This window comes from Rattus rattus, chromosome 7, assembly GCF_011064425.1.
Source record: "Rattus rattus isolate New Zealand chromosome 7, Rrattus_CSIRO_v1, whole genome shotgun sequence".
In the NCBI taxonomy this organism is placed as follows: Eukaryota; Metazoa; Chordata; class Mammalia; order Rodentia; family Muridae; genus Rattus; species Rattus rattus.
In genome coordinates this window covers 7,564,119-7,591,193 of record NC_046160.1, presented here as the reverse complement: position 1 = coordinate 7,591,193, position 27,075 = coordinate 7,564,119, and the positions used below count along the sequence as shown (strand labels likewise).

The window sequence follows — 27,075 nt, the reverse complement described above, 5'->3', positions numbered from 1 at the left end:
ATGTTAAGAAAGGTATGTCCTTCCACTCCTGCTGTTTATCGTCTTATAGTATTACCAGAATTCGAGCCTACCGGAAGTGTCTGCTAAGATGAAGCGGGTTAATTGTGTGGAGATGCACAGTAGAGTATAGGTGGTTGGTACAAAGCACACAACTGGGGTGTAGACTCCGTGTTACAGACCCTTTTTAGCCTTCTTGGATGGGGGCAAAATCAAGTTACTGAATCCCTGCATGACAAGATCCCAACTGAGTAAGATCCCTTCCTGACTAGAAAGGGTTTGGGAATGATGTCTAAAACATTAACAGTGATTATATTGCTAGTGGTAGAAATATAGCCTTTCGATCTTTGTATTTAACTTAGTTTAAAAATCACTCTATAATTTCTGGAAAAGAATATAAAACGGATTGAAAAGACTCTGCACTTTAGAAGTCACATTCATTCTCCATCGGGGCCTAAGTTTTAGTTAAATACCTTTTCCCTATCATTACTCTTTTAAAACCTCACAGCCATGTGCTCGGGACATAAAGAAACGCATTCTTGTGGTAATTATATCTACTCAGCGAGAGCAGTGTCTTGGGTCTTCCCTCGGAGAATTTGATTATGTACTTCAGTCTTTATGAAGTTCTGTATGCGTGGAGGTGTATGGGCCTTATGACTTTAGGGTCCTGACAAAGCAAAGGTAAAAGCTGTTCTCCACCTGTCATGACGCTCGGGATAAGCGCTGTGGTCCACACACATTCTCTCTTTGCGAGAGGCCAACAGGAACGACGGGCTTTTCCTTTATGCTTCCTATGAGTTCGGAACTGTCCCCAAGCAAACCGCATGCATTTCACTCATCCTATCCTCATGGGGATCCCACGAAGTTGACCTTGCGATTATTCTGGAGAGCAGAGGAAAAGCTCGAGGCCAGCAACCTCTCCAAAGTCTCTCAGCGAGACCAGAGCCCCAACGGTCTGGTTTCAAGCAGTCTGTGGTCTTAACGGCTACACTCGCCCAGCTCTCTGACTTCCTTCCCTCTAAATGTGTTTCTAGATTTTCCTTGTCCGCTCTTCCCCTCCCAAGTTGTCCTTTCTCCTGAAAGCGCTGGGAGGTTGGACTAGCAAGTTTACCTGCCCGGGCTCTCCTGCAGCCGGTGCTTCACTGAAGCCACCTCTGCCTCTTCAAAGTAGGAGATCCATCTGGGGAGGAAAAAAATGAAGTTTTTTCAGTGCATTTAACCTTGTGGCAAGGCCTGTCAGCTGAGTGCTGGGTGCTGAGAGGAGACTGCTCTTTCCTGGGGCCTCCGAGCTTCCTTAAGCTCAAACAGGAAAGCTGGGTGGGGAGGGGACTGTGCGACAGACGGTTGACGGATGGTTGAGTCTGATCCTTCCGAAGAATCCATCACTGTTATGAGATCATTTGTTCCACTCATATCTAAGGTGATGTAGGCTCATGTAAAAATGTTGGAAAATATATTTTAAAAAGTATAGGGAAAAGAATAAAAGTATGTATGATCCAACCATCCCATGACAACCACTAGTGGCTGAGTTCTGACATGTTTACCTAGAAGCAAGTCAGCCATTCTCCAACCTTAGGTCTTCTCAGTAGATGTATATAGGTGATGACTTTAGGAAGTGTCTGTCCGTGAACTTTAATGTATAGGAATACTGTTTGATTTAAAGGCATGCTAACGTTGGTGAGATTAATGTTTCTTAATCTTATACTGCCGTTTGGTTTTTTTAATTAACGAAATGAAGGACCTGATATTTTAAAGCATTAATATGGAAAGGTATAGAAAGACAGAATGGCCTCTGCAGTTTTATCTGCTCCTTAAAGTGATTTCAGTTCTCTTTTGTGTGCCTAAAAGGAGCTGCATATGCACACATTGCAAGCCTTCAGCTTACATGTATTCATTTTACATAACTGAGGTCAAGCTCCACCTGAACCACTGTCAGCATTTAAGTTTTGGTGTCTGTAATGTTGGTTGTTAAGTAGTTTTTGTCTTGTTCTGTTGTGATTGAAATTTGCCAAAGTCTGTAGAGATGCTCCACTGGGAAAGATCATAATATTGGCATATATATATCAAGGAAAGTCATGGTCTGGGGCCATGACGTCACGTTTGGTGGGAGCTGCGATGGATTGTGCTGAGCCTTTGTCTAAGATGCTACTCTGGAAGAGAAGACTGGCTAACCCTAGCGTCTCATCTTGTGTTTCCAGGCATCTGGCCGTCTGAGGAGGTTTTGGCTTACTACTGCCTCAAGCACAGCCATTTATTCAGGTAAGGGCCACAGGTAACTCAGGTAAGGGCCGCAGTTAAAAGCTGTCCGTTTAGCCCATCTCAGATATTGAATCTGCCTATTGAAAATGGCCAGTCCCGTCCTCCAGTCTCCAGACTGTAAACTGTTGAAAGGAAGAAAAAGAGAAAAGGAAAAAGAGTTCCCCGTGAACACGTGTTGCTTCTGAGAAGCCATGCACACGGCCTTCAGGCTAACACCGCACAGCCAGCTTTTGCTGTATGTCAAAGGCCCTTGATTTTCACTCAGAGCATTTTACTTCGCTTTGATTTGGGGGAAACAAAAGTGGAGGTACAATCAATCCTTCCTGATTGTGAAGGTCAAGAAAAAAGAAGTCCTCACAATAAACACATTCTGTACCTCCTGCTACAGAATCACGGACATATTAGATAAATGCCTTACAGCTATTAACCGAAGATGTTCTGGCTTTAAAGGTATTTTTGTGTGTGTGTCCATGACAATATGTATAATATAAATTACTGTACTAAAGAAATCAATATTTTTAGCTGTTAATATGTGTTATGGATCAAATCATAGATGGGATTTAGGGGGGGGAAAGTCTTTTATTTAGAAATTCTGGAAATCTTTGGTACAAGCAGGAAGTAGGGGTTTGGGTTTTTTTTTTCATTTTAATTATCATTTTATAAACAGTCTATATATTCCTCAGTCCATCATGTTCTATAACAAGTCATTAGTGATCATAATGTGTTTTAACCGTATGTTCTTAAAAGGTTAGGTTGATACCGTGTAATATTTGAAGCTTTGTGGGTCAATATTTACCAACCAATCTGGGGTTACTTTGAACAACTAAATATATATTAAAATAATTTCTAATATGAATTTACTCTTTTGCCCCCCCCACAGACACACTTTAATTTTGCTATTTTTCTCCATAAACTCCCCAAACTTGGTACTACACAGAGTTGAGTCTGAGCATCTAACATATGCAGAGGGCAGGCCCGAGTCGAGCTACACAGCACACACACACACACACACACACACACACACACACACACACACACACCGCGCCCTGGAGGCTGGCCTCTGCTCAGCTCTTGAGCTCCAATCAGCAAGCAGTGGGCCAGGGTGGGATTGTCACACAGGAGGGCTGACATTTAGGCACAAAAGGGGGAAAGTAGGTGTAGAGTGACACATTGAGCCTTAGCTCCAGCCTGGGCTGCCCAGGCTGACCATATTATACCCCTGTGTTGTTTATTCGCTCTGTTGTGCTGGGATCAATTGTGACCCGAGTGTTAATTACTAAATACTCTTGGGTAATTGTGTTTTATGGGGGTGGTTCAGCTTTCCAAAATATTTCAGCTTGTTTTAGAATTAAAAAAAAAAAAAACACAACCAAAACAAAAAAAGAAAAAAATCCCTTAGGTCTGCATTTATTTGTGGCTTGTGTGTGACGCTAATATAAGTTCATACGTACTCGTATATCTTCCTCCTTTACTTGTCTAACTGTTTTTGAAGGCGTGAATGTGGATTAACGGTGTTATCCTTTCCTAACAATTATCTTTCGCTACTCTAGCTAGTTTAGCTCTAAAAGACAGCGCCATTGACAAGGGAAAAAAAGGGAACCTTCTCGGATTTTTCAGCTCAGCGGTGGTAATGTTGCAGCGAACACTAATGAGGGAACCCCCACTGGTCCGCCTGCTTTGTGACTTTTCTATTTCATAATTATTTTTAAAACGCAAAACGCCATGAGGTAGGCCAGTCGTGTCTCCACAACTCCCGGGCAATGCCGCTCTTACTGCAGATGGTAATTTGTTCTTGTAACATATATATGGCTCTGACCACTGCCACCTAATTTGTATGGGTTCTCCCATGTCTTTCTCTCTTTCAGGGACCTTGCTGTGTGTGAGCTAGGGGGTGGCATGACATGCTTGGCTGGGCTCATGGTAGGTCTTTTCTCAATTCCAATCCCATTCAGAGGGAGAAACAAAAGGAAAAGTGTTCCAGGGCCTCCAACTGCTGGGTCAGAGAACCGTCAACAGCATCAGCTGCGGTCAAGCTGCAGGGTCTTGAGAGACCTTCTAGATTGACTTACTTTCGGATCATATTGATTTTATGGTTGCCTCGATGAGCAGAAACATTTTACCTCAGTGTAGTCAATATCGCTTGTTGTGACATTCCAGGCCTCGCACAGTCTTTCTTTGCTATAGCGAAAGCATTTTTTTTTTTTCAGATTATAGTCCCATTTGCTAAGATACAGGGATAGCCCGGCGAATCACAGTTGGAGCACCATGAGATAGCTGCTAATGTTTTGCCTGCATTATTACACCAACAAACATGATCCAGAGCGCTCAGTAATTAGATTCTTTTGAATTAGATTGGCCATTCAGGAACGTCGTTCCCCATTCTCTGGGTTCTGAGTCATGTATTCAGGAGATATTATGTAGCAGCACAGTGCATTAGACAAGTTTTTATGTCTCTACAAATAAAAGCATATTGTTACACTGATTGGCATTTGACAAACCTGTCGCTCTTATACAATGTGTCGAGGTTACAGCCCAATGTGCGAGCATGTCAAAGCTCACAAAAAAATTACCCTCACAAAGCCATCTGCCTGCAATGCAAAGTTATATGAAGGGCATCAGGCAGCCAGACAGAAGCAAGCTGAAAGGCAGAGTGACAGCCTTGTATGATGGCTCTACTAGATAAACAGAAGCCCACAAATGAAAGCCTCTCAGAATACCATCATCCGCTGTCACAATGCAATTACCGAACAGAATGATAGCAAGATAGAGGCTCCCGCAAATGGAATGATAAAAGTATTGACTGATTTGATTGAATGATTAAAATAATGCAGACATAAAATGAAAAAAGATTGAAGATTGTTACAGAGAAATAGGTGAGGAAGCATGATACCGAAGGCTTGTCACTGCCGTCCTTACTTCCACACAGACAAGCATGTTTGCTCATTGTTTGCTCCGCTCCTTTTTTTTTTCTTTCCAGGTTGCTATTTCTGCAGATGTCAAAGAAGTTCTGCTAACTGATGGGAATGAAAAGGCCATCAGAAGTATCCTTATTCAGATAGAAAGCCGGTTCGTTGTTCTCCCCCACCCCACCCCACCCCTGCCCCCAGGCTGAGTAACAGTCGACATAAAAGACAGACAGCACGGGGTATTAAAAAAGAGCTCCTCATACACATGATCAGTAATTAAGAGAAACGAGCAATATATGAATTCCCTGCGGATGACCGTGTGTGTCTTCCTTTTCATAGGGTTTTTCCGGACACTCCTTGCTGAAGGAGTCTGTGTTTTGCAGCCTCTCGAGGCGGATTCGAAATCTTCAGAATTTCGAAACATTGTCGCTCTTTTATTCTCATTAAGGTCCTCTAGCACCAAGCCAATTAAGATTACTGTTTACTTTCTGTGATATCACTGGTAAATATTAACATCTTGTACCTATGCTAATTGCTAAGAGGTTGCCTACATCTTCCGCTGGAAACAGCTATCGCCTCTTAGTCATCTCCTTTTATTTAGGATTAAAAAGCTACCTCTCCTTTTCTCTTCCTGCTATGCTGTTACAGTTCAAACTCCATTATATCAGCTTATGCTTTACTAATATGTACACAGAGTTCAGGAAATTGAACTGTTCTTTAACTAAGAAAGTGAGCGTAAGTTATTGGCCACTTTAGCAGTCTAACTGATTTGCTCAAAGGCAGTTAACAGCAGTTAGAAATTGAGAGGAAAAATGGAAGATCTGTTTGCTTTGAATCTTTTTTCCCCGACATGGTGAAGAAGACAGGACCCTTATTTGAATTTTTAGTCCCTTCAAGGGCTTGAAGCGGCTTTGAATTTTGTAGCCTATTTTTCTATTTTTGATTTTTGTTTCCTTCTTCTTTCTTCCACTCTGTAATTTTTTTTCCGAGAATAAACTTGTCGGCAGCTCACACAGGAGGAAGGAGAGCCGTGGTGGCTAACACTGTGAAGCAGCTGTGATCTCTGCAGAGCCCCACCCAGCTAATTGCCAGACAGCCCTTTAAAAAAAAAAAAAAATTCAGGAAGGAAAAACAGCCAATCACAACCTTGGCCTTTCACACCAGGGAGAGAGATCACAAAAGGTGCTTCCCTTTTTTTAAACATCAGATTTTAATCATGATCTTGAGACTGTAGCAAGTTCTTCTAAATATGCCTGAGGACGGCTGCTGCTGCTCTACTCACTCATATCCTGGTTTCCTCTATGTCATTGCCTGTGCTCCTCCTTGTCAGGAGCACAGAGAGCAGCCGGGAAGCTCTCAGGTATGCCAGCTCAGACCTGTGTGGTATTTTTTGAGGGTAGAAAGACAGGAATATTGAACGAGAGAGAGAGAGAGAGAGAGAGAGAGAGAGAGAGAGAGAGAGAGAGAGCGCTGTTTTGATTATGGAAAACTTTCAAATTGGGCCCAGTAGCCCTGAAGTCAGCAAGTGACTTTATTTAATAGCCCCAGAAATCAATTAGAAGTTTTTATCATCAGACTGTGGGAAGCCTCTGGAATCAGTATGCAAATTTAATTGTGCTAAAATTATTATTGAGCTAATCTACAGAGACTCCAAAGAAGGGAAGCGAGGGTAATATCATTAATTATCATCATACCTTTGCTTTAAACAGCAGAGATGCCAGGCCAGCCCAGGAAATCAGAGAGGAAATCTCAGATTCTGCCATTCACCCTGCCGGCCTTTCAAAGAAATGATTGGTACAGCCCCCTCCCAAGAAAATGGATTTTTAACATTTGGTCCTCAGAGGCTCAGCCCTGAGAGAGCTTTATTGTGCTGGGTTTTACAATGGGTTTAATATAGCGGGGTGCCAAAGGGCAGGAGGGGAGAACCTTACAATGTAGATGAAGTAGGGTCCTTTCAGGATGCGGACCCAAACTGGCCGTGCGTTTTATTTCCTCTCTTAGGACCTTCCTGACAGGGTTCAGTTTTTATGGTGCGCTCCTTCCACGTTTGTGTGCCTTTTTTTTTCTGTTGTAAGTAGATCTAATTTATCTTAATTAAGAGAAAAAAGCATGCAAAAGCCTTAAAATTGGCAATGTGGCTCCCTGCTTTTAATACTAATGTTGTTGTTGATTTGCAAACAGCTTACAACGGGCGTGCTTTCTAATCTGTTCTGCTGAGTGAATTAATATGAGTGAGCCCCCTCCCCATCTGCGTGTCCCCCTCTGTAAGAATAAATCATTCAGCAAATGACACAGTGCCCATGCAGCATATAGATCAAACAGCTCGCTCGGGAGCCGCTGGCTGTCTATACGACTTTACGAGGCTTCAACCATACAGCGGTTGCAGGATATTATCCAAAACCTGCTTTGTTAAAAGTAAAGGTGAGTGCCAGCAATAACAATAGCAACAACAAGTGGGGAGAAACCCTGTCTGAAGCCAGCAGATCTCTAGGCAAAGCTGCTAATTGTTCTTAATGGGCAAGATGAGCGCATTAAGAAACAAATGAACAGACCAGAGAGATGATAAAAACCGACCTGGCCGTCACTCACCAGTGTTAGCCTGCGTGTTAGCATCATCATTTTAAAACTGTACTGTTGCTCTTGGCTTCCGAATGGAATAAATACAGCTAGTCTCATATACTGGTCTCTAAGTTTTTATCATTCTGATTTTTATCTTTTAATTCTTTTTAGGAAAAATAGCATGTTTAGTTAATTCAACTTCAGCTTGACTTTTTTAAGTATGAAGATCTCTTGGGGGTGTGGGAACGTGAGGGAGAGACGGAGACAGACAGGCAGACAGAGAAAGTCCAAGATAGTGAATGAGCTTGACTTATTGTTAATGGGTAAGGCAAGGAGGAGCTTAGCTCTGGACCTGTATGCTAGCCAGTTATGCAGCCTTTTATCTTTCTAAGACATTCTGTCCGTTCCCTATGTCTCCAGGCCTCTGAATCTTGACCCTGGAAAGCTATTGATCTCAGATTTAATGCAAAGAGATGTTTAAAAAGAAATTAAGAATTGAGGTAAAGCGAATTTTATATCTTGAATATTTTTCTCAGACTCATGAGTAGGTTTCCTTAAGTTTCTCCTTGGTCCTTAAGTTGCCTCACTGGCTCTAATCTGCACCCACAAGAATTCAAAGAATAAATCGGAAATGTAGTCATCTGGTTTACCCAGTTCTCCGTTTGGTTTTAGTTATTATTTTTTATTCTGTAATGTGAGTGTTTGGCCTGCAGAGGCCAGAAGAGGGCGTCATGTTCCCTGGAACTGGAGTTACAGATGACCGTGAGCCACTATGTGGGTGCTGGGAACCTCACTACGGAGCCAGTGCTCTTAGCCACCAAACTGTCCAGCCCCTCAAATGTATCTTATAGTAATGTGAAAAGAATTGCTCTTTATGATTTCCCCTTTAGTGTAGTAAGAAAGAATCCCTAAGCACTCACACGTAATAACCTCTAAGTAAGGTGTAGCTGGCGGAAAGGTAACAATGATAAAAGACTAGGGGAGAGAAGTGGCTGCACAGTCCTCTCCAAACCATAATGCGTAAAAGTAGAACTGCAGTCTGGGCAACTTGCCTGCAGTCTTAGCACTTGGGAGATGGAGGAGAGAGGATTGGGAGTTCGAGGCCAGCCTGGGTTACACAAAACCCTGTCTCAAAGCAAAAGAGAAAGGAAGATAGGAGGGAAAGAAAAGTAACACACTGGCAGGTGGGCGACCTGGTTGGCCATGGCCACTGACTCATCAGCTTCAAACACCCTCCCTGCCTTAACCCATCTCTCTGGCATTAGCTGCAGAATATTCCACGCTTGAAACAATGTTCCTGTTTCCACAGCACCTGCTGCAGGGAGGGGGAGGGGGACTGACATGCATAAAGGTACCAAGTGGCATGGCTACCAGACCTGGTAGCACCTGGGTGCCATCTCTTGATTCAATGGGAGTAAGGAACAGATTTAAGAGTAGTGTAAATCCAGACATGCCTTTAGTCTCCCATCACTCACCAGGGAGGCAGAGTCACCACCAGCCTGGTCTACAGAGCCAGTTCCAGGACTGCTAGGGTTGCACAGAGAAACCCTGCCTCAGAAAAATAAAATGATAGGTAGGTAGGTAGATAGATAGATAGATAGATAGATAGATAGATAGATAGATAGATAGATGGATACATGGATACATAGATACTTAGATACATAGATGCATAGATACTTAGATACATAGACAGACAGACAGACAGCTAAATAGATAGAATGTAACCTTAAATCAGAACCAAAAAATGCTGCTTTGAGTATGTAAAAGTCATTTAGAGATCAAAATAGTAAGATTTATGTTATAATCTTAGTGTTCTTCCCTCCTCTTAATCCCCAAATGAAATTGAAGATAACATAACCCCCCCCCCAAAAAAAAAGGCAGTGCCTCAGGAGTCACAGTGTTATTATTTCTTAAATATTTTCTGGTTCCAAGAACAATCCTGGGCTGCAGAGCTGTCTCAGCAGTCAAGGGTATATCCTGCTTCTCCAGGGTGCACTCTTCCTAGTTCCAGGAGTGACCCAGCACCCAACCCCCACACAGATGCTCTCTCTGTCTCTGTCTCTCTCTGTCTCTGTCTCTCTGTCTCTGTCTCTCTGTCTCTGTCTCTCTCTCACACACCACACACACTCACACACACGTAGTTTAAAATGTTTTTTTTTAAAGAACAATATTTGGGGACTGGACATATAGCTTATGCATGCTCTTCAGAGGATCCAGGTTCAATTCCTAGCACTCTATAACTATAACTCCAGTCTTGGGAGATCTAATGTCTTCTTTTAGTCTCCAAGGACATCAGGCTCACATAACACACACACACACACACACACACACACACACACACACACACACAGGCAAAACACCCATAAACATTAAACAAACAAACAAATAAATAAATAAATAAATTTAAGAAGAATTACCTGATTCAATATGTATGTACAACTGGCAAATTCAAGTACCAATTACAGACAGGCTAATATTTTCAACAATATTTTACATACCTATAATGTATATGGTTGACTAAAAGACTGTCCTTGCTATTGTACATGAGTATACATATTTAAGAATAAAAATAAACAGATAATTAAAATGGAGGCTCACTCCTGACATGTGCTTTGTTTAGGAAGGAAGCCAGAGGTAGAATTCTGGTTCCCTGGGAGCCACCGGCAGCTGCCCTGACAAGGGGCCTGAGACAGCTGCTCCCTCTCACCCAGAAACCACAGGAAGGCTTTTCTGGCTCCCAGGCCCTCCCAGTGAGATCTTCTAGATGGTGGGAGCCGATCACAGAGCAGGATTGGGTCTGCGGTGTTGAACATTATCCCGCTCATATTGACTCAGTTTGATTGGATTTCCTTTATTACCCTGAGGTGACACAGGGAGGTGATAAAATCTATGATTGGACACAGTGCCATCCAGAAAGACCATCACAATCGGACCTAAAGGCTGGGGGCACAATATCAGAGTTTATCTCTTAAGGTGATGTTCTGAAATAACACCTGCCCTCTTTTCTCCTTGTGCTTCTTTTAAATATATTTAAAAGCCCTTCTAAACCACAAAATATATTTCCTGCCCAGTTCTAAAACTAAGGTAGCCTAAGTACTGCTATGAATTTTTCATTAAGAAAATAACTTCTAGAATAGAAATATCCACGCTTGCTCCAGGCCTGACCACCCAGAGTCACGGCTTTATAAATTGTATAAAGTATATAGTGTTAAGATGTTTACTAAAAATTATTAATAGGTTTTCTGAGTTATATAATTTAACTTCCCCGTGACTATTTTATAAAAAGTATTACCTCCACTAACAAAATAATATGTTTTGCTTGATAGATTAGTCATGTACTCATAGGACGCCACAGGTGTGCTGGGCACATTAAGGCAGGCACTCGGGTACCATGGAAACGCAGAGTAGGGTGTGGCTAGGGGAGGGGACTTAAAAACAGTTGTCAGTTGACTCTACTAATTTTGCTTCTCGGAATGAAGCCGTCAAGCATCCTTTCCTGCAAGATACTTCATCTAGAACGCTCCTGAAATAGACAGAAACCGTAGGCCGGTGTGTCATTTTAGTTAATCAAAACAAGTAGGCAAATTAGTCTCCTTTATTTTTTTAATGAATGTAATTTAACGGTATTTAATTTGCATACAGGAAAGTTCACCCAGGAAAAAAAAAGTCTGCATTATGCCACTTTTGTAAACCTCAACAAAGCCCATCATTAGGAGACCTAATTGATTTTTCCTCCCCACTCCTGAGGGAAGAAAGCTACCACAGTACCTGTTTATTCACTCAGAGAGGAATGGGTGTGCCCGGTGGTTCAAGCAGAGATTTGAGTTTAAGAATCCTGTGGTTCTGTTCTGGCAGGGAGATCTCGGCCAGTGTGTACTCCGAACACTCGGGAAATCTGTTTTTCCGAGCAATGGGGGAACATCATTGTCCGCCTGGTGTCCTCCACATGGGCCCAATTTCATTCAGCTTGAGGCCTTCACTAGAATTATTTTCTTTCTTGTTTATTTAAACTCGCCTTATTCCAGGAGGGGGATTGTGAAGTTCATATAGCCAATGTGTCAGGTCAAATATAGGAGAAAGTGGGGGTATTTAGAAATCAGAAAGCCAGGGGATTTCAGGGAAACCAGAGACAGAGGTCAGTAGAGAAAATAAGGCCACAGGAGCTCTTCTGGGTGTCACAGGGAGTGTGTTCATTAGGCTCCGACGGTCGAGGGGCCAGAGCAAAGAGAGAAGGAACAGCACTCAGAAAACCTACACCACCCATGCTAGACCTGGAGTCCAGCCTTCCCTAGTGTTGAAACGAGATGTGGTTTTCCCAAGGGTCTTCGAATGTTACGCGTCAGGTCCACAAAGTTAACCATGGCTCTTCTGCACGAGTCCTTCTACGACAGCTCGCAGCCACAGGCAGAAACTCTTCAAGAACCTCTCACTAGGTTGACCTTCTTCTTCCATGATGCGTTTTCTCCCAAAGATGCGTCTAAGCTTCCCTCTACCCCTCCCTCTGCCTCCTCCTAACACTCCCAAAGCTCACCTCTCCCCTACAAGCATTCAGGAGATTGGAAAGTCAACGAAGGCCGGCCTTGCCCTCCTCAGGGACTGGTGGACACCTGTCTTTGGATGCCTGATCTACGTGCACACACACACACACACACACACACACAAACACACACACACATGCACACACACACATACACGCAAACACACGCACACACAAACACACACATATGCACACACACGCACGCACAAACACACACACACATACAAACACACACACACACGCACACACATGCACACACACACACACACACACACACACACACACACACACACCTGGGAAGTAGCACAGCAAGCGCCTCATGCTCCCAGCAGTGCCCTCTGGCATTTGTCCTCTGGCCATGTCCCCTGCCATGATGCTACCCTAGATGGTCCTTTCCACAGGTGGAAAATTTGCCCCTTTTTTCCCCTTGTGTTGATTCCGTTGTGCTAAGAAGCCAAAGTGTTTGTAGGCTCTCTCTTGTAGTCCATAATCGCTGCAGAGGTTTTCTTAACTGTGCCCGTAGATGTGAACAGCATCATCGCAAGCAACAAGAAGACTGGCGTGTTCAAGACTCAGAAAATATCAAGCTGGTAAGATAACTCTCCGCATCCTGTCTGAGTTAACGCGTCCTAGTCGAAACTGCTTTCTTGATGCCATGGGTGATTAATAATAATGCAGTAATACTAATAGCATTAACTGAGCACCTTCTGTGTGTCAGGTTCTGTTCTAAGCGGTTCATGGGCATCATCTCATTTAATCTCGTTGGCAGGTACATTAAATAGATAAGGACACCAAAACTTCAAATAGTTGAGTTGGGGTTGCTTCATGCTAAGATTATTCAGTACAAGGTTGGGGAAGGCCCAGCTTAAATTAGCCTTCTTAAATGGCTTTATTTCAGTGGGCCACATCGTGGGTGGTTTTGCACCCTAAGGGATTCTGGCAGTCACCGGGAACATGTTTTTATTGTTGTTGCTGCTGTTGTTGTCCTTAGGACTTGGGGTCAGAGCAAACAATGTCTCTACTGGTTTCTACTGATCCTGATGTCTAATGGAAGAGATTATTCTTGGCCAACTTTCAGCACACAAACAAACCCTCCATACCCTAGAAGTGTCTGCCCCAGGATACCAGTCCTGCCAAGGCTGAAACACCTTGATCTAGCAATGGTTTTCACAGTCCCTTTGGGCTCCTCCTCTTCCAGGCTGGGAGCACAGCTGGCTTTCCCTTAGCAGAGCCATATCATGCTCTGTGAGCCCACCCCGTACCCAGTTGACCTAGGAGGGGAATGGCATCCGTAAGTGCTTCCCACATGATACGGCCGTTTCTGTACATTTTCCCTTTGTGTGTTTAACTATGGGTTTTGTTATAGTAACGATTCCATTTGGAATTGCTTTATCTTTCACTATTACTCTGTCATCCTTTGGCGTTTTAAAGTTTCTCCACGTTGAGGACATTTGCCTACCCTGACTGCTTAGTTTGAGAAAAACAGTAGGGTGACCAGACACAGTGGCTAAAACCCAAAGTGACGCTGGGCAGGAAGGCACAGATCTGTAATCTCAGCACTCCGGAGGGAGACTTCGGGGAGCCCTTCCTCCATGGCGCACGCAGCCATCTCCTTCTGGACAGGACTTCATTTTGTCGCATGCTTTCCAACCTGGTCTTTTAGTTATCAATCAAAAGTGCATTTTCTACGCTCTTCTCATTTACATGTGTTTAATGCTTAAGGTCATTTGTGACCATTTGAGTGTGTTTCAGCGTATGGAACAGGGAATAATAGACCTAGCTTCACGCTGGGCAGCGAAATTGTGTTTTTACAAGACATAATGTTGTTTACTGAGTGTTAATAATCACTAATTAATAAACATATCTAGACTTCGAAAATGTTGCATTTTTAAAGGAATAAGAGTGTCAAGTGTTTAACTTGGGGAGTGCAATAGAATTTCCTGTTGTTGTTTCATAAGATAACTCGGTAACATAAGGAAGTAAATGTTATCATTCGGCATAGGGCAGATTCTAAATGCTCAGTGCCTTTGTTCAAATGGAACTCTGCACAGAAATGCTACTTCTAAATATGTTATTCTGATACACGGTAGGCCATAAAGACCTAAGACTTCAGTAATGACACAGGATTCCCTGACGAGTTTTGTTTTCTTTTATCTTTTTCTACCTTTATCATAGACTAATTGTGGTCACTTTCCTCTTTTGTAAAAAGTAAGAGCATTTTTATCCCAAGTCAATAAAGTATTGCCAGGAAGCAGGGACTCTGATAGCTCAGTGGGTGAGTGTCTGTCACAAGCTCTAGGACCTGTGTTCAAATCCCTAGCACCCATGTTAAGACAAAGAAACAAAAAGTGGTTCACAGTGGTACGTGCCTGGAGTCCTAGCGCAGCAGAGGTGGAGACAGGACTGTCCTGGGCCTCGATGGCTAGCCGGGGTAGCCAATCAGGCGAGCTCCAGGTTCAGGAAGAGATTCTGTCTCATAAAATAAGGTAGAGAACACTAGACATTGGCCTGTAGCCTCTACCACATGATACAATCACTCACACACACACACACACACACACACACACACACACACACATATATACACACACACACGCATACACACACACACATGCACACACACATACACACATAAACATGCACACAGACACATGCACACAGACACACACACACACAGGCACACACACAAACACACATTCACATACATACACACACAGACACGTGTACAGACACACACACATGCACAGGCACACACACACAGACACGTGTACACACACACACAGACACACATACACATACACACACACAGACACGCACACACGCATAGGCACAGACATACACACAGACACACACATGCACAGGCACACATAACAAGCACACACACACACACACACACACGGATGGATGGACGTGGTACAAGCAAATGACTCAGTGAGCACGATCAGTAAGGAGCTGGTTGACCACTTAACCTCCAGCAGCTAAGCAAGCGAAGCCACCAGCCACTGTCACAGCAATCAGCATCCCTCTGTGCCCACTGCTTTCCCACCCATAACCAGGACAATGCGATGAACGTATTAGTTCCATGAGAGAAGAAATAAAAGGAACCCATTCACAAAGGAGCTCAGATACAGTTCAATATTCTTTTCTAGTGCCTCAATGCATATGCAGAATTTCTCCCAAATTGGAGGTGTGGAATAACAGCAGCGACAGATAACTAAGAGGTATTTACCATAGCTACAAAGCCCACACGTGAGCCAAATATTTCTGCTATTAAAAAGCTCTTCAAAGCTTGACATGAAGTTTGTAACAGCTGAATGTCTCCTGTGACTTCATTTGCGCAGGAGATGTAAAAGCTGAAAGGGAAGTCGTGATCTGAGAGCTGTGAGCCTCCAAAATACGGGTTTTAGCAAGGAAGGAGAAGCTGCCCAGACACCTGACAGGTAGCCCGTGCTCTGACTCCTCACTTGGTGTCCCTGGTAATGCTGTGGTCTGCATGAGTGCCCTTCAGTGGCCCCTCTGCTAAAGGCATGGACCACAGCCTGGGGTGCTGCTGGGAGAAGGGGAATCCTTTAAGATGTGGGGCCGAGAAGTTCAGTCTCAGATCTACCTCAGCCCCCTTGCTTCCTGGTGAGTTGCTTCCTCTGTCCCACACTCCAACTCTATAGACTACCTCACCACGGCTTCAAAAAGCAGTGGGTCGACTGGCCATGGACTGAAGCATATGAAACTATAGGAAAGACCTTCCTCTCTCTAGGTTAATACTCTCAGGCATTTGTCACCGTATGCGGAGCGGACCAGCACAGTAACCAACAGTCTTCCTCCCTCCGCTCACCTCGCCCTGCCTCTTACACACCGGCAGACTGGAGAGCGGTGGTTCTTAGCCTTCCTGATGCTGTTCCTCATGCTGTGGTGACACCCAACCGTAAAATTATTTTCATTGCTACTTCGCAACTGTAATTTTGCTAGTTATGAATTGTGACGTAAATATCTGATAAGCAGGAGCTCTGATATACAGCCTCTGTGAAAGAGTCTCGCCCTCCACTCCCCTGGGGTTGTCATTCACAGGTTGAGAACCATGCTTTAGAGAATTATATGACTGTAAACACATCATCAGTGCTTGTTGGCAGGGACTTTTTGCAAGGGGGGCGGCTATGACAGATGCTTCATTTAGCCTTGTAGTACATCTCCCCTGCTCTCACAAACATCTCCTTCCTTATCCACCACAACTTTTGTTTGTTTTTGGAACAGGCTCTTATTATGTCTCCCTGGCTGTCCTGGAACTCACTCTGTAAACCATGCTGGCCTTGAACTCATAGAGGCCTGCCTGCCTCTGCCTCCCCAGTGCCAGGATCAAAGGCGTGCACCACCATACCCAGCCTTTTTTTTTTTTTTTTTAAGAACAACTATAATATATATCAAACCATCTTTTTTTTTTTTTTTTTTTTTTTTTTTTTTTTTTTTTTTGAGCTGGGGACCAAACCCAGGGCCTTGCGCTTGCTAGGCAAGCACTCTACCACTGAGCTAAATTCCCACCCTATACCAAACCATCTTGCTGCCTCTAATCCAGTTTAATCCGGTCTCACTGTGTTGTATGTGAAAGGCATGCTTGTGAAGGTGGAAACCTTAATGATGGTTAGCCAGGGATCACACACACGAAGCACTTTGTAAAAGCACATCTCCAAGATCTCAGCACAGCCCTCTGGTAGCTCTCCTGTTCGTAGAGCCACATAGCTATTCATTCAGGTATCAAATGAGTCCAAGGCACACCTTTGGGAATCTAAATATGGAGCAGTTGGAGCAGTCTGTGAACAAAGGAAGCTGTACTTCTAAATATAGCAGGAAATTTATGAAAGAGCAAGGGTATTTACAGCAGCTCAATTGTTGGGTTTATCTGAAGCTGTCTTCAAAATTGCGACTCTCAACAAAGAACCACTTGGAGCTTTGACGTCTGCATATTTCTGGGTCTTCCAGAATCAGCAAATACCATCATTCTCTGGTTAACATTAGTGAAAAAGTTACAATTTCAGAATTGTTAAACTAGCCTCACCGTGATGATAAAAGTAAATTTCCCTTAAGGGGAAAAATGTATTTGTTTGAAAGTTGTCACTGAATTTAAGCTGCAGCTCTTATTTTTCTTTATTAACCCACGGGTTTTTATAAACAGTTCAACTTGGTTTTAGAGGGTGAGATGACTATCACAAAAGGCCCAAGACAATTAACTTACACAGAGGAAAAGGTTTACCCTTGACTTGCCTTTCCGGGGAGCCCCCAGTACTGGGTGATTACATTGCTTTGGGCCCCTGAGGGTTGAGACAGATGGCAATGGGAGGGTACCTACATATTTGCTCATCTCTTGGTCAGGAAGAGGGAGATCCAGGATCCCACATTGTCCTTCAAAGACACGCCCCAGTACCTAAGGCTTCCCATTGGGCCCTACTTCCCACAGGCCCTACCACCTTCACCATACTGGGGACCAAACCTTAGCACACAGGCCTTCCGTGACAACACTTGGGCCATAGCATCTTAATCATTCTTACCACAGTTGTTAATCTCGTCCCCTCCTTGTCCATCCGAATCCATCCTTCTGAGTGACTCAGTGTCTGGCCTCTGTCTGCCCTGCCTGCTTCATCCCCCTGCATTCTCCCTCTCTTTTTAAAGAGTTATTTGTTTTATGTATGCGAGTACACTGTCGCTGTCTTCACACACACCAGAAGAGGGCATCGGATCCCATTACAGATGGTTGTGAGCCCCCATGTGGTCGCTGGGAATTGAACTCAGGACCTCTGGGAGAGCAGTCAGTGCTCTTAACCGCTGAGCCATCTCTCCAGGCTAGTCTCTCTTTAAACTGCTATTGGTCTCGGACGCGTACCTCAGTGGAATGAAACACACACTGTTGGTGCTAATGTGCTGCTGTCTCCATGCTTCTTGGTCTGTTCCTTTGCTGATAGGAATTTTGATCGCTTTCTGTTTTCTCTGTGCCGTGACACCCTGGGGAGCAGCACCCATGAAGTCCATGCCCTCTTGCAATTGACATTCCAGGAAGGGAGGCAGCTGATTTTCTTGAAGACAAGGATTCTATTTAATATGTTTTACTCTTTTTTCATTCCCTGAAGCAATTAGTGTTTGTGCTCCCCAGAGCTTGGGGGCTTTTAGGGTCTGCATTTGAAAGATGTGGATCCACAAGCTTTAGGGAACTGAATCATTTTTAGTGGAAGCAAAGTCAAGCCCCAGAGAGTCAGACAGCAGCTCCTACATCAGATAGCGACTTTCATTTCAGGATGGCTTCTCAGGCTGGCGTGTGCAGTGTCTGTAGACAAACTGACAGCGTGAGTAGGCATTTATCTGCTCTTTGTCAGGTTGAAGAGGAAGGTTAGTAGAAGGTAACGGAGATACGGAAGCTGAGGGCTCTTTAAGAAATTGTCTGATAAAATACACCGGTTAGTGAGTTTTCCTAAAACTAGGGTAACAGAATCTTGAGAGGTGCAATCCCAGAACCGCTATGCTCCTGTGTCTTCCCTTGCTATCTGGCATACAAGAAAATGAAATTACCACACGCAGGTCTTTCTGCTCGAGTAGAATGTTGGCCTGCTTGCTGAGTCTGTGGGAGAGCCCTGGTCCTTCCTACCCGGTTTCACCTTGATGAAAGCTTCCCCCAGGGGTGTCACCCAACATTGTGCATTTTGATATAGTCCTCTTTTAATGAGGACAAGCCAGACTTTAATATTTGAGGACAGTTTTTTAGAGGCACCCTTAAACCGTAGCAAATTAACAGAGCCTCATCTTCTAGGTTAGCATTTGTATTGCTTCTTTGGACTTCTTGATCTCTACTGACCAAAGTGTATGCTAATAGTCAGATATGCATGGCAGATTTCTTCATCCTTGAGGAAAGGTCTTCTGGTCTGAAGAGACAGCTCTTCCTTCTTTTTGAAATTCAGTATTGTAGAAAGAATAGGTCAAGGCCTGTGGACATAGCTTAGTTGGTAAAGTGCTTGGTTAGTAAGCACGAGGAGCTGAATTTGATCCTAGAACCGCTGTGAAAAAGGCGAGGTGCAGACGCCTATTTTGTTTGCTTGTTTGGTTGGTTTTGGTTAGGGGGGTGTGTTTTGTTTTGTTTGGTTGTTTATTGGACACAGGGTTTCTCTGTGAAGCCCTGCCTGTCCTGGAACTTGCTCTGTAGACCACACTGGCTTCAAACTTGCGGAGGTTTATCTGCCTCTGCCTCCTGGGCACCGGGTTAGCACTGGGTTAGCACTGGGTTAGGACGGCACTGCCTGGCTAAGCCGTGTTCTTATAATCCCAGCGCCGGGGCTGTCGGGACTGGCAGCTCTCTGGGGCCCACCAGCCAATCAACCCATCGTATCTGTGGGCTCCAAGTGAGGGACACCGTCTCATAAACCAAGGTGAATGACACCTCAGCACGGACACCGGGCTTGCCCCCTTGCTCCCGTGAGGTGCCTCTGTCCGTAGGCCACGCATGCGCAACAGTTCTCAGACGCGGACTCGCTGTGACTCGCTGTAACCCAGTCGTGCCTTTCATAAGCATCAAGAGCAGCCCCTTGGTCTTTATTCCTTTCTTTCAGGATTTTTAGAGATTTTTGTTGTCATTTTTATGACGCTGGCATTTTCATTGTGATGAGAAGAGTTTGGAGAAGCCTTGACATTTAGAAGCTCGGCATCATCTGTTGGAAAGTGAGCTTTCTTTTTAAGACTGCGCAGTGGCATTTCCCCTTCACTTGCTTGTTTTATTTCTGGAGACTTTTGTTGGCCTTTAAATAGACTCTCTGCTTCCATTGTGTGGCATTGTACTTCCCTTCCTTGCCTTCTTTCGCTCATTCTTCCTTTTATTCATTTAAGACAGAGCATCAGGGAGCCCCTGAACTCACTGTATAGGCAGCCATGACCTTGAACTGCCCGTCTTCTGCTCCACCTCCCAAGTGCTGAGGCCACAGGTGAGCCTCACTCCACACAGTCTGTGAATTTCTTTGTTTCACTCAACACTGTATCTCCTAACTAATTGCACTCATTTGAGGATAGAGACATAAAGGTTGTAGGGCTCTATATAGAACGTATTTAGTCCTCTAATAATGACACTTTCAGTTTTCTGACTTTTTTCCTTTCCTTCAAGACAGGGTTTCTCCATGTATCCCTGACTGTCCTGGAACTTGATCTGTAGACAAGGTTGGCCCCTAACTCAGAGATCCATCTGCCTCTGCCTCTTGAGTGCCAGGATTAAAGGAGTGTGCCACCACTGCCACCAGGCTGTTTTCTGACCTCTTGTATACTTTATCTGATTAGAACAGCCAGTGTGATGACCACAGAGTGACTGCATTGGGAAGCCTCTGATACTGCACCATTGAGCGTGCTTTCGGCCTCCGAATTGGGGCGTTTAGTCATCGATTCCTATTTTGAGATTTTTATCTTAAATAAATCTGGAACCTTGGCAAATGTTTCCGAAGCATCTGTGGAGATAATCAAATTGCTTTTCTCATTTCGCCTATCCAATGACAGGGTTTTAGAAGTACAATATGCCTGCATTTCTAGTCACTTAGTCGTAATGTCTCAGTTGCTTTAATGTGCTGGTGTGTATGTATGTCTGTGTGTCTGTGTGTCTGTGTGTCTGTGTGTCTTGACTTCAGGGTCACACACACCACTGCACGTGTGTGACGGTCAGAAAATAACTCTTGGAAATTGGTTCTCCCATCCCACCTTGCAAATACAAGATCTTCTCTGTTAGTTCTGCCATGCCGACCCTAGCTGACCCTCAAGCTTCAGGGTAGTTCACCTGTCTCTACATCCACCTCATAGCAGGATGCTCTGGCTACAGATGTGCGCCACTGCGTCTCACTGTTTTGCCTGGGCACTGAACCCACGTGGTCAGGCGTGCACAGTCGGTGCTTTATTCCCACTGAGCCATCCCGCCAGTCCTGGGACAGCCCTTAGTGAGTCGTCTACAGTGCTTCCACAGTTCTAGATCAGAATGCCTTTTACTCTACTCTCTTGTCCATGATACTCTCTTGTCATGATTAGTCGTTAGTACCCTTCATCCCAAGATCTGCCTTCTCCGAATAACGAGAAATATACTGGTCACCAACATGGGGACCTGAATGTTAATAAGTCGGTCTTCCTTTTGGACTGAAGTGAGTTTGTCTCAGTTATTCCAGGCAAGCACAGCTAGGATGGAGTTTTAGTTGTTTGGTTGTTTGTTTATTTGGTTTGTTGTTTTGTTTGTTTTTTGATTGGTTGGTTGGTTGGTTGGTTGGTTTGGTTTGGTTTGGTTTGATTTGGTTTGGCTTGGTTTTTTATGAGACAGGGTTTCTCTGTGTAACCCTGGCTGTCCTGGAACTCACTTTGTAGACCAGGCTGGCCTTGGACTCAAAGATCCTCCTGCCTCTGCCTCCTGAGTGTTGGGATCAAAGGCCTGTGTGATCCAGCTTTTGCTTGTTTGTTTGTTTGTTTTTGTTTTGTTTTGTTTTAGTGAGATTTAAAATCAGTCCAGAAATGTTTAAGCATTAAGTTGGAATAAGATCTCAAACTTTGGAACCAGGATCATCCTTCTGGGTCACACACCCTGGGTGACAGACAGCTCTGCCACTGCTGGAAACCTCGCCCAGGTCCTGAGGAATGAAGGCTCTCTCTGAGCTTCTTAGGTTCTACAGTGCTTCACAGCCCTGAGGTCTTCCATTCATTAAAGCTAGTTCTAGGCAGCAGAAATAAATCATTCATAAACTGTTGACCCTTAAGCACCAGGACCTGAATTTGATCTCTGGAACTCACATAAACACTTATAACCCCAACTCTTTAGAAGTAGAGACAGGCAGATCTGGGGCTCACTGGCCAGCCAGCCTAGCCTGCCTCTGGTGGGTTCCATGCCATCTCAGCAACAACAACTCAAGTTTTCCTGTTCTACACACATGTGTGTGTGCTATCCCAGCAGTCACACATACACACATATACATGCATGTACACCATCTGCTGAATTCTCCTGTAAGTTATAGATGTCATATACTTCTTTAAAAACTGAGACCTGCCTTATAGATAGTCCTCTGTTGTCAGCAGTTTGCTCTTCTTATTTGGTAAAAATGTCATCAAGACCTAATTTTACTTTCTTCACCCTTTCCCTAAGCCTTACTCATTGTATAAAAACTTAAGTTAATTTCACGTCACAATAAAAATTGACAAGCTGCATAAGTAATCTCACAAGGCATCTGTTTACATGACATCCTGCTTTAATCTTCTATGATATTTTTTCCTTACTTTAGCTAAGGGAAATGTTTTCAATAAAGTCTCAAAGCTGGATGGTGTACCTCAGTGACAGAGTAAATACTGAGCATACACGTGGCCCAGGGCTTAATAACTCGTACCCAAACGTCAAGTCTGTCTTTTGGTTCACCTTTCCTTCCCTAAAATGTCGTGTTCTTTAAAACTCCCCTTTGGAAGTAAATCTGATACTTGGAACTGAAGCCAAGCAAGACTGGTAGCTCAAGAGCACCCTCAATTTAAAGCTGTCTAGATAGAGGCCTTCTGGGGCAGTGTTTTCCAAAGTCGTCCATGACCCATCTTCATGGAAATGCCTCAGGGCACTTACTTTAAAAGAGCAGGTTCCCAGGTCTCACTGGAATCTAACTGAGCAGTTCCCTGAGTCGGGACTGTTGAATCTGACATCTAAGCAGCCCCCTCGGTGGGTTTGCTTGTATCTGGAGCACAGATCATACTTAGATAAGCCCATTTTTATCCTGAGATTACTGCTCAGATTAGTAAACCGAAAATGCAGAGGTCAATCTGTGGCTGTCCTCTGCTTGTCCCTAGGACTTTTGGCTTGAGGCCTATTCCCACAGTAGATTCAGGAGAACCATATCAATAGGGAATAATTCCGACTACCTTCTATTCTGCATCTCAGCCTTCGTTGGTGTGATTTAATAAAAAGCACACATTAGAGGTAGAAAAGACTATAGGATAACCTAACAGCCCACCCCAAGCAAAAGTAGACCAGATGTCTACCTCTACACCCTATCCATAATTGTGTGAGACGTTTTTGTTAAGTTGTCATGGTGACTAAAGATTATTTTTAGTACTGGGAAAATGATACACATGACAGTCTACAGCAATGAACTGTTCTGTCCTACTGCCCCAACTGCTAACACCGTCTTGGTAGAGAAACACTAATGGCAGACTAGGTGAGAAAATGGACATCCAGAAATATTCCTCACACCTTTCTTTTACAACATTGCTTTGCGCTCTCTCTCTCTCTCTCTCTCTCTCTCTCTCTCCCTCCCCCCACAACCCCAACGCCCACTGGTATGTGTATGTGTGTGTGAAAGAGAGAGACAAGAGAAACAGAGAGGAAGGAGAAGGGAAGGCCAGCATTATCTGGTTTACAAACATTTTAAACATATTTGTCTGTCTCTTCACTATTGTTCTACCATTGTGAAGAGACACCATGACCAAGACAACTCTTATGAAGGATAGCGATTGCTTCGGAGCTTGCTTATTACTTTAGAGGGTTATCCATGATCGTCATAGCAAGAAGCAGACACGCATGGCATTGGGTAGTAGCTGGGACCTTTACCTTCTGATCTGCAGGTAGCAGGCAGCAAAGGGACAGCAAACCTGGAGAGGCCCTCAAAGCCCTCTCCCAGTAACACCCTCCTCCAACAAGGCCATTCCTTCTAAGTCTTCTCAAGCAGTTCCAGTAACTGCAGACCAAGCATTCAAACCTAGGAGCCTATGGGAGCCATTCCCATTCAGATTACCACAGTACGGAAACCTTGTGTTAAAGAATAGCACAAGAATAGCATTCTTAGTCTGATCTGTTTGTTCAGTTCAATGCAATAAATATAATTTAATGCCTTCTGTAGTCACTTTGGCCTCCTAGGGGATAGGAAGATAAATAAGTAAAGCAATTTGTCTACCTTTTCCAAGCTCAAGGTATTTGGACAGATAATAAACCTGCTCCCAAGATGTAAGACTAAATTTAAAGAGATCCAGAGGTGGGCAGAGAATGCTTCATGGAGGAGACAGCCACTGAGCTGTGCCTTGGCAAGGAAAAAGCAAGGAAAGAAGAGCAGTTGAAACAGGATTTTGAGGTATAAAACCAGGAAGGAAATCATTAAGGATATAGGAGTAGAAAAGATGTGTCCAAGAAATTTGAATTATTTGTGGATTGCAAAAGGCTGATGACAAACAGTTGAAAAGTCAGTATATGAGCCCGGAGAGACGGCTCTGCAGTTAAGAGCATTTGATGGACCCAGGCTTCATTCCCAGCACCCACAGACAGCTCACAACCAGTTCCCAGGATTCCACTGCCCTCTTCTGCACTCCCCATGTATCAGGTATGTGCATAGTACACAGACATACATGCAGGCATTCATGCACAGGAGTAAACCGTCATTATGTAGCCAAGAGAAGAGGTGGCTACGTATGACGCCAGCATTTGGGTGGATGAGGCAGAAAAATATAAATTTTAGCTACAAAGAGAGTTGGAGTCCAGTCGGGGTTATGTATCAAGACTCAGAAAATCAGAACAACAAAAGAAAGAAAAGAAAGGGAGGGAGGGAGGGAGGGAGGGAGGGAAAGGGAGGAGATGAGAAGTCACTAGAAGGGGTGGTACAAAGTGCGCAGTGGGAGGAGCCTGGCAGCTGCGCTCTCGGTCTCGTGAAAGGCACATTTGCTTTCAGGTAGAAATGCTGTGCCGTTAAAGGGGGAGGGTAGTGTGGAGTCTGCAGGCCTTCAGGTCAGTTGGCTATTGTGAGTGAGCTGGCATTACAAGCAGTAAAGTAGGGAGGACCTGTCCCCACAGGATGCTGGAGACAAAAGGAAAGGCAGACAAGAAGCAGCCTCGAGGGAAGGTTTAAGCCTGTGCACACAGCAAGCCAGGCAGGCAAGGGAGAAGAGAGGAGTGAACACACATAAGAGAGGCAGGACGTTTGCTGGGGGTCATGACCTCTCTCGGTGCTCCTTAAAGCACATTCCCCAGTTCATCTGAAGCCTCAGGAAATATGTCCCTACCCAAAGAAACCCAATCAGAAACTCTGAGTTTGAAGCCTGGCAACTATTTTAACAAGCTGAAGTTTCTTATACCTGGTCAATTTGCTGTAGAAGGAAGAAGCAGCATTAATGTCCAGGACACATGGAGGGCAGCACTATTTCGGTAGGGAAGGAGAAGCGATGAAGAAGATGGTTTCAGCTGCCAGGCCTTCGGCGAGCTTCCTCACTGAGGATGAGCACCTGGGAGGTCCAGGCGCCGTTGCCGCTGGAGCTCCCAACCCCTGGCTCTTGGACTGTCCCATGAGTCTCACCTCCTCCTCCTCGCTCCCTCTAAAAGCCCTATCTGCAACTCCCATGCAGCCCCCCCCTTCTGGATTCTGCCCCTTACACACCCAAGCGCTCAGGGCTGGGTTCGGTTTAGATCCTTCTGACCAGCTTTGCTCTTCCAAGGGCCTTCCAAGTAGCCCCTGTGTTCCTTGGGGCAGTAATCAGTTTGTCACTCGTAAATGGAGCCACATTGTGTCTTCCTGCTCTTGGCATCCAGAGGGCTCTACTAACGTTCTGGGATGAGTTACAAGTTCTGGATTCAGATGGTGTCTTTTCTCCTAAGTGTCTAAAATTGTAGACCCTTTTACCTCATACCTCATGGCAGTTTAAAGTCTGAGGGAAGTCAGAGATGGAGGGACAAGTGGCAAATGGGGAGTCGTTTAGAAGAACAGCAGCAATTCGGTAGTCTAGGTGAACATTGTAAGTGACTTGTTCAAGCCTTCCATATGGGCGAGCTATGACAGCATAGATGTGGAGGGGTGAGACGAATGAACCAGTAGGAAGGGTCTGCAGATTTCTCTCACGTCCATGCAGAGAGTGCTGCTGCCTTCCCTGCTGCTGGGAGAGAGCTCAGGCACTACCAAAACTTGTGGGAGGCGGCTCCCTAGCTAAGAGCACTCGCTGTTCTTATAGAGGCCCCAGGTTCAGTTCCCAGAACTCACATCAGGTAACTCACAACCGTCTGTAACTCTAACTCCAGAAGATTCCTTCCACTGGTCTCCATAGGCACCTGCACTCCTGTGCACATACATACACACACAAGCACACGCACACACACACACACACACACACAAGCACACACACGCACACACACACACACATGCTCATAACGAAAGCTATTCTTAAGATGTTTTTAGAAAAAGAATTGTGTTAGAATAGTACTTTCACAAATATGCACAAGGAACCTTTTTTTTTTCCTTTTGAGACAGTGTCTTGATGTACGTAGACCAGGTTAGCCTCAACTCACTCTACAGTCCAGGCTGACATCAGACTTACAGCAATCCTCCTGCCTCTTCCTCTCTAGTGATGGAATTAAATGTATACGCCACCACACCTCACAAGAACTGCCTTGTTTTTAGCATCGAAAATGTCAGGCCATTACTCACTACAAAGACATATTAGCCACGGGAACAAGAAAAGGGATGCTTTGCGTGCCCACAGCCAGCATTCTCTGAAGCCGAGTTATGCAAATTAGGGTGAGCCCCAGTCCACATGAAGTTTATAACAATTGAGAAAGACTTTCTGTGGAATTCTCTCTCCATGAGTTTTGTGTCACAAAGATGATGCAAACCTCTTTCCAGAAGTTGACTACATTTTGTGTTGCAATATTAAACTTAAAACCAATACTGAAAGAGAAATGTATTAGTGCCAGACTAAGGAAAGGAAAATGATATTTGTGAACACTTACAGCAGTAAATTTCTCATATTTGATGCTTTCCTTGAGTTACTAAGTGCTCTGGCAGAGAGACTGTGTTGTTTGGTTTTGAACCTCCTAGATGGTGGGCA

General features: G+C 44.4%; 1 protein-coding gene across 1 annotated transcript in view; it reads left to right on the top strand.

The window, feature by feature from the left end:
- Positions 1 to 2,085: 2,085 nt before the first annotated feature.
- The window catches only part of LOC116905595 (calmodulin-lysine N-methyltransferase), a 56,994-nt gene continuing 32,004 nt past the window's right edge, over positions 2,086 to 27,075 (top strand). Inside the window, exons 1-5 of the mRNA XM_032908597.1 lie at positions 2,086 to 2,119; positions 2,196 to 2,256; positions 4,122 to 4,176; positions 5,234 to 5,297; positions 12,782 to 12,848. Coding sequence (XP_032764488.1) covers positions 2,086 to 2,119; positions 2,196 to 2,256; positions 4,122 to 4,176; positions 5,234 to 5,297; positions 12,782 to 12,848 — 281 coding nt within the window. The remainder of the gene's footprint in view (positions 2,120 to 2,195; positions 2,257 to 4,121; positions 4,177 to 5,233; positions 5,298 to 12,781; positions 12,849 to 27,075) is intronic.